Here is an 8,762-nt window from a genome sequence, read left to right as displayed (position 1 = left end):
TGAGGGTTAGGATGCTCTAGCTGGGTTTGTTCCTGTTACCTAAAGCTACGTTTACGCCACTTTTTCCATCTGACCTTATGGCTTCAGGTGGTTGGACGGCCACTGGTAGGTCCTACGTCTTTACTTTTCGCTTTATTGTTTCTGTTTAATAGTCTTACTTTTTCATTGCACTTAATGACCATTATTATGTCGATGTGCCTCTCTCCACTCAAACAAACAAAACATTAAGGCTAACTTCAACTTATCTCTGCTGTGTGTTCCGTTACAAAACGAGCACATTTTGAAGACGAGCGCTGATGGTGAGCTTTGACTTTGAGAACTCTCCATCATTGTGTAGTGTTCACAACCCTTTCAACACCGTAAGGTTATTTAAGAAGCGGGATCTCCCGAATTGAACGTCCGATTCCGTTAGATTTAGATCCAAGCCAAATGGGTAAGGAGCCTTGAAAATGCCCCAAAATAACCCAAGTTTAGAACGCCTCGTTGGGGATTCGAACCAAGGTAATCCGCTCTGTAGTCCACCGTGATACCAACTGAGCTAACGGTGCGCTCGAGAACGCGCTGTGGACGGGAACACAACCGTGATACTGTCATAGCTGTAACTTTTAAAAATATGCTCGAAATGAATGTGCTCAGAAATGGAGAAGACAGTTCTCACCCCTGGATAAGGCTACAGCGGTTGTCCTTTTGTAATAACAGGAATAGATCAACCTGTTATGTGGACGGATGGTTTTACCTTTGGTCTATTCGTTGATTATGTTTTGTCATGATGTGATATTATAGGGGAGAATACTCAGATTCTCACGAACTGAGAGGAAAACAATGAAGACTACAGGGGAAAAAGACGGCAGTCACAAACTGAAATCGTGAGGGTACCAATTTTGAACGCTTGTTGACTCCTTCCTGAATTTCTGTTCAAACTGTTGGTTGATTATTGTTGTTAGTTTTTCCATTCAACAACACTTAACAATAAACCACCAGTCAAACAAATATGAAGTTAAGAGTCGAGAAGCTTTTTAAATTGGCACCCTCACAATTTCTAGTTTTGTGACTACAGTCGTTTTTCCCTTGTTCTTTTCAAATAGAAAAGCGTTCCACGTAGCAAGTAGTGAAAGATTTATAATCAGAACCATCAGAAAAGACAGTTGAGATTCTCTTGCCACATAAATAGATCTAGATCAAATGGACTAGCAAAACCGCTGCTGTGCGGAAAGATAGAGGAAAAAAAGAGCAGAAGAAGACAAAGAACAGCGTACACATATGGTATGAATAACTTTGCAACGAATAACGCAAAGAGCAAAACCAGGAAGATCAAGAAGACAGACAACAGGAAGGAATGGGGTACATGTACCATGATTGCCATTGTCAGTGTCAGACCTGACATTCTAAGAAGGAGAAGAAGTTATAAGATAGATCTATCGGTATATATCATTCATGCTCCCTCAGTCTGTTTCCGCACGTCTATGGATTGAACCTGGAGTTCACCAAAAATAGAAAAAGAAGTAAAATAATGATAGTTTAAAAATGAAATAAAAAATTAGCATAGATGTAATACTTATTATATTATAGTATTATAGTCTATATGTCGTTATTTACGTGCGGAGGCCCTGACCTTGGATGTGGGACTGCAGCTGTTGTTGAGATCGTATCGACCAGCAGGTCATGGGATGTGTTATCTTGATACTTTGCCAGACAACAGGAATAATGTACAGGCGGTAGCGCTTTATGTACCGGGCTTCCCAACTGAACATAGAACTAGGGGAGCGAGTGGTAAAAGGGCACCAGTGGTAGATCCTACTTCTTTGCTGTTGCTGTGATAAGTTGACCACTCTCTCCCCACTGTCTGTCTGTCTGTCTGTCTGTCTGTCTGTCTGTCTGTCTGTCTGTCTGTCTGTCCCCCCTCTCTTTCTTTCTCTCTCTCTCTCTCTTTCTCTCTCTCTCTCTCTCTCTCTCTCTCTCTCTCTTTCTCTCTCTGTTTTTATTTTCCTTGTTAAGGGGGCCGTTATTGTGTTGACGTGCATCCCTTCACTCCAACTGTCTTCTGGCTTAGTTGGATATTTTACATAGCATTATTATAATATACATCGGGTTTTGCAAAGAAAAAGTACATCTGTGGTAGAACCTACTTTTTTGTTGTTCTTCTGTCTTCTGTGGTTTCTGTCTCTGTGTTTTCATCTACACTAGACTTACGGGCCTTGACCAAGTCGGCATGCTTTGATTCTCTTTTTACACCGAATTTACCCAAACTACGAGGGCATGATGCACGCTGTTATGCATCTATGTTTCTACATACCGAGAGAACAGAAAATAAGAGCTGGTTGGTTGTTGAAGGTTATCAATTAAGGTGACTGTTATTTGTATTATATTATATACCGGTACTTTAAAAAGAACAACAAATAGAACAGTAACCAATTGCCATTAGTTACGTTCTTATTCTTTGTATTTCTTTGTGATGTTTACATGCTTATTGTTAGGGGGCACCACTTCATGTCCGATTTATTTGGTTTCCTTTTCTTTCTGTTCGTCTTGCCTTTTTTCCCTCAGCACTGAATGACCGTTATTTTTGTCGTTGTGCTTCTATACTCAAACTCATGTATTCAAAACGCAATGTTCAAACCATATTTGGCTGATGTATTGGGACCCATCTCGTCCTTTGGGTGGTTGGTGGATGCTCTGGTGTGGTGTGCTCTTTCTCTCCCATTCTTCTCAAACATCTATCGTCCTTATCTCTTCTCCTCCTTTTCTTAGTACGTTTTAAAAAAATATCTACTCTTATAATAACACCTTCAATCTTCGGTACAAATATGACCTGTGTATATTAATGTGTATTTCAAGTGCCGTAAAACTCTTACTAAAACTAGTAGAACTAAACATCTGGCCGTGTGTGTCAGATATAGACCTGCTACCTTGTACTAATGAGGCGACTTAATCAATTAAGTATGTGCATATCGGCGTGGTGGTCGTTCAGTGCGTGTCACGTGAATGGTGTACATGGACGGCCGGACTCGTCAATTATTCAGCAGTTGGCTCGCTGTTCTTGGGGCTCCACCAAGAAAACTCTCACCTTGCAGGCTGGGTAATGATGAAATGACTCCTCCTCCCACCCCCCACCCCCCCCAAACAAAACAAAATTCCACTAAAAAGCAAAAGCAAAACACAATACCAAAAACCCCCAACATTTTTATATATTATTACCCCCTCCCCATCCTTTTATACACCTGAAATAAAAGGAAAACGCAAAGTAGACAAAGAGACACTATTAAGTATGAAAGAGCACACTCATGCACAGATGCTCATACTCGTACACACCTACTTGACCTACTCTCTCTCTCTCTCTCTCTCTCTCTCTCTCTCTCTCTCTCTCTCTCTTTCACATACACACACACACACACACACACACACACACACACGCACACACACACACACGCGCACACACACACACACACACACACACGCGCGCATAGACGCTCAAACATACATTAACACACATGCATGCACATACACTTACACTTACACACACACGCTCACACATGTTTATACTCTCATACATTCTCTTCCTTGCGAGAGACAGGACCATTACAAATATATATATCCCTGTTGTAGTACATGTAGTCGCAGCCCGATGACCTTTATTTCCACGACTCCCTGAGACGTGCCTTGGTTCGGAAAGTTTCGGAAAGCCTACCCCTGTCACTGACTGAAGTGACTGACGCCACACTCACTCACGCACGCACACACACACACACACACACACACACACACACACACACACACACACACACATACATACACACAAACACACACACACACACACACACACACACACACACACACACTCACACACATCCCAGGGCTGCTTTATCTCTAGCAGCGCCATGGTGGTCCGATGACGTAGGACATCTTCCTCGGGCTGCTTTCCCTTATATGGGCAGGGAAATGTACACTGCTGCTTCGAATGTGTTTTTTGTCTTGTAAACAAATTATTATCTTATCTGCTGGTTGATGGGGTTGGTCTGTCGCACTACTTATTTGTGGCTTTACTCTTTGTTCTTGTTGAACGACAGTCAAGGTTTTTTTTTTCGTTTGATCTTGGGTAAAAGTGCAAGCTTTCCAACCGTTCCGAGTTTCCTGTGACTGGCCCGGATTTGGCAATCGTGAATTTGAGAGTCTTAGGTTATAATACTACACCGAAACCAGTCGCACCTGATGTAATCTTTTTCGTCGTCACGTAATCGCACCTTGTAACGTTAGATGTCCCTGACTGGGCTTTGGAAGTGTTGACAAGTCTGAAAGTGTTTAAGACTTGTTACAAGATATTGAACAATCAAGATGAATATATTGAAGCGACGGACATACGTAACGCAGGGAGTTTTGTGACTTTCTGTTTTCTATTATATTCCAAGTTTCAGATACGTGTTACATCGGGTCCTGTTCTCAAGTAGCCAAAACTGCGTTGAAGGGGTCTCAAGGGCGAGATCTGTACCACCAGATGTTTCTGTCATTAAGTGCATGACTATTCGAAGCTCTGTCTTCACAATGATTTATTGTTGTAATAATGTAAAGAGGCCCTCAGTTTAATGGGTGTGGAGAATGGAGGTTGGCCAGCTAATAGACTCGATGCACTTGGGCTGAGATGCTTTTATAGCAAAAGACGCACGGACGTACATTCTCAGACAGTATGGTGTGAGTTTAACCCTCTTATACAAACTGTGAAGTTATTGAAGAGGCGAAATTTTGTCGTCCATCTCCGACAACACCGAGTCAAATGGACGGAGATCCTTGAAAACTCCTTATACAAATAGGGGTTCTTGAAAACTCGTTATACAAATAGGGATTCTTGAAAACTCCCTAAACAACCCAATTTCAAACTAAGATGCACTCGTTGGGCATTTGAATTCTAGTCAATTTTATGTTAGGCGAGCGTGGTACCTTCCTTCTCTGATAACCGTACAGGATGAAATTGATGATGAATTGTTGTTTATTTTCTCCTTAATCTTTTTTTATTCATCCACTGGGTCGAAGCGCTCGGTATTTGAAATCACAATGGTTTTGTTGTTGTTGTTTTGTTTTTTTTAGGGGGGGGGGGCATTGAACTCATACCAGCTGGTAGTTAGAGGGACGGTCGTACTTTTCGACCGGTCTTGACTTTTTCCCTACAATAATAAATGTGAGGCAGCGTGGTGGAATCAGGCTCTCGTAAAAAAAAAATCAAAGAGAAGAAACTTGCATTTTTCCGCATGTTTGTGAATTTTTATCAAATTTTTGTTTTTGGGCTCAACACCTTTCATGCCCATTAAAGAACTCATTTCTGTGTGGGTGTTTCTGAAAAACGGCGATTAAAGGCACAAAACATGTAAACTTTCATTTACCACGGACTCTTAAGCTAAGGAAATAAGTAATTTTTGGCGGCCATTTTCATATTTTCTCACTAATTTCACCTCTGAAAACAGATGGTCCCCACCTCCTTCATTCTCAAATATCTCGACTTGTATTTAAGATAAACGGATATTTTTATCATCCAAATAAAAACAAGTGAACAAGCTTTAAGATGATACCAATAACTCTATGTGCCCAAAAATTGACGAGAGCCTGATTTCACCACGCTGCCTCACAAATGGTCGTTATTGTATTATTACATGTGCTTCTCCTTTCCCTAACCTTTTTAATCTAAAGGCTTGGATATAACAACAAACAAGAAATGTACACACGTACAGTGTGGATCAGGGTTTGCATATATTTGTTTCGATTGTACGGGTTGGAATACGTCCAAGTACAGATAAACTCTTGGGGTTATTCGATCTGGTCCTTTTGCATGATTGATTCAGAACGAAAGTCAATTGCTCTGGTTTGATCTGGGCCCTGCTGTGTAAAGACACGGCTCACCCCATTCCTCACCATTCTTTGTACTATTTGGGAAGAGAACCACTACTTTGTATACAATTTTATGCAGAACGTTCGTCTTCTTTTTTTTAAAAAAAGGGTTTTTTTTCTACAAATGTTCGACCGATGTCTGTGGTTTAGCTGTTACGCGCTTTGCCGTCGCACGCAGAAAACCCGAGGTCGATTCCCGTGTTGGGAGAATGTTTATCTAGTATATTGGTCTTTTTGCTGCAATGTTCAATTTCTCTCAGCCTGGATCGGCCTTAATAGTTAGATTATCTAAATTGTGTCAATTCGGACGTAAAAACACTCGTACAGGATATGAAAACCTAAAACAAATTTTAAGAGTTTAGACCAAAGACTGCAGGTGGTTGGAGGATGCTCCTGATAGGTTTTGATTCTTTACTATCCTTGTTTTCCTGTCTTTCTTGTTTTCTTCAGCACTGAATGACCGTTATTGTGTCGACGTACTTCATCCCTTATAATATCTTTAATTTTTGACTATATATTTTTTTTCAATAACATTTTTGAAATTTTACACAAATTATTGTTTTAGAATAAAGGGCGCGGGTGGTTGGATGTGACCACTGGTAGGTCTTACTTCTTTACTGTCCCTTTTTATTTTTGTCTGTCCGTCTTGCTATCTTCTCTCTCTATCTTCTCCCTCTCTCTCTCTCTCTCTCTCTCTTTAAAAAAACAAACAAACAAAAAATGCAATTGAAAACACCCCGTCCTCAACCCTCCCCCCCCCCCCCAAAAAAAAAAACAACCAAAAAAAAAAACAAAAAACCCAAACAAAACAACTCTGAATGACCTTTACCGCGACGATGCACTATTGAAAAAAACAAAACAAACCGAGTGCCGTATGTAAGACGTCTTAACCTATTTTCCCCCTTCTTCTTCCAGAATAACTAGTTTTATTTAAATAAATGATGTCGATTTTTGTGGTCGATGGACGTTCATCTGCTCTTTGTGTGCTTGTATTCCCGGTGGTATATATTTTTTGAGCTGACTGATTTTAAAGCTCTTTTTTGAGCTCTGTGTGTCATACCGCGTTGGTAGGTTACTTATTTATGGTAGTTTGGGCAATATCTGTGCCTCTCTTTGTCTGCTATGAGCAGGTGGTTGGAGGGCGCCATTTGTAGATCCTGCTTGTCTTACTCTGTCGTTTTTTTGTGTATCTGTCTTACCTTTTCCTCCTGTTAAACGACGGTTATAGTGCTGGTGTGTTCCTGTTTTACTAAAGGCAATATTTTTCTAACGAGTAGACGTATGACGTCTCCAGTCACATTGTTTCAACTTTCGGGAGGCGGGCTGCGTCGACCATGCCAGTTGCGGCGTACATTGGTGGCATGGGATACATAGAATCCCATTTTTTTTTCTCACTCCCTTTCTCACTCTCTCTCTCTCTCTCTCTCTCTCTTTCTTCTTCTTTTTTCTCCCCCCACTCTCTCTCGCTCTCTCTCTGTGTGTTCATAATTACCTCATAAAATATGTTTCGTTCTTTCATTCTTTTCGCGCCTGTCATCTTGCCTGCTTGTATTCGTAGCCTGCCAGCATTGTCTCAAGGAGTAGAGCCTGCTCTCGGTTTCTATCTTAGGACACTTTGTGGAGTAGCTAGAAGAGAGTTATTTTTTCCTTTTTTGGGGGGAGTGGTTGGCTGGTGGTCTGCTGGTGGTCTTCTGGTGGTCTAGTGTTGTATGCTCCTTTCCTATCTAACATCTATCAACCTTTTCTTTCCTCCTTCTTTTTTGTGTTTGTTACTCTTTTGTAACATCTCTGATCTTCGGCACTTGAATGACCTTCTTGTGTTACAAAGTGATTTAAAACTTGCACTATAACAAGACATCTTTTTTTCCCCTGTTCATCTTGCAGCCCAAAAAAGGTTTCATACTGCGGCATCCTCACGGCGAGTCCAGCGGGGGGATGGAACAAGTGTGTCGCTTTTGCATGCATCAGATTCTTAAGGTAAGGCTTTAGTGTGTTGCTCGTGCTCTATTGTTTTCTTGTTGTTGTTGTTGCTGTTGTGCTGCTGCTGCTGCTGTTGTTGTTGTTGTTGTTGTTGTTGTTGTTGTTGTTGTTGTATTTGTTGTTGTTGTACTTGTTGTTTATGATTTTCGTTTTTTTTGTGTTATCCATATTGGATTATCATATGGGACTTTTATAGTGTTGACATGTTGTTGATGATGATATTTTTTTGGTCGTACTCTCGTTATATTTTTGGACCTTGATAGCGTGGATACGTTGTTGTTGGTCGATGAGTATAAACCAAAAAAAAATTGACCCATCCATGTTTGATTTTTGGACTTTGATTGTGTTGGTATGTTGTGTTGTTTATTAAGGTTTTTTTGGGGTCTTATCCATAGAGTGGATTTTTGGACTCTGATAGTGTTGATATGTTGTGTTGTTTGTTGAGGGTTGTTTTTTTTTTTTTTTTTTTTGGGGGGGGGGGGTCTTATCCATTGATTTTTGGACTTTGATAGTGTAGATATATGTTGTGTTGTTTGTTGTTGGACTAAACTGCTATCTTTAGTCCAAAGTGGGGAGTTTGTTAAGTTGATTAATCCTGTCTGTCTATTTGGATGTAGTGTTTTGGCATGAGATAACAGTTTCTTGTAGGGTAGTACTTTTACCCCCTCACCTCCCCCTTTTTAAGCGATGGGTGCGTGGTTGGCGGGTGCTCTGGTGTGGTTTGCTCCTTCTTTCCTATAAAACATCTATAGTCCTTATCTCTCCTCCTTTTTTGTGTATGTTACTCTCTTGTGACACATTTATTCTTCGGCATTTATATGACCTTATTGTGTTGCAAGTGGCGTAAAACTCTTTCTAAAACTCAAACGATGGTCCAAATTACTTTGATAAGGGCATGATACATTTACCAT

The 8,762-nt window shown here is 40.6% G+C and overlaps 1 protein-coding gene across 1 annotated transcript in view; it reads left to right on the top strand.

Annotated features, from left to right (window-relative positions):
* Nucleotides 1-7,848, top strand: part of LOC101848860 — a gene marked incomplete at its 3' end in the record, with an annotated part of 27,115 nt that extends 19,267 nt beyond the window's left edge. Inside the window, 1 exon segment of the mRNA XM_013090206.2 lies at nucleotides 7,756-7,848. Within this exon segment, the coding sequence (XP_012945660.1) occupies nucleotides 7,756-7,848 (93 nt within the window).
* Between the last annotated feature and the right edge of the window lie 914 nt (nucleotides 7,849-8,762).

The sequence above is a fragment of the Aplysia californica genome, unplaced genomic scaffold (assembly GCF_000002075.1).
Source record: "Aplysia californica isolate F4 #8 unplaced genomic scaffold, AplCal3.0 scaffold01177, whole genome shotgun sequence".
Classification (NCBI taxonomy): Eukaryota; Metazoa; Mollusca; class Gastropoda; order Aplysiida; family Aplysiidae; genus Aplysia; species Aplysia californica.
Note: the sequence above shows the minus strand (reverse complement) of the source record. Positions and strands in the feature narration are given on the sequence as shown.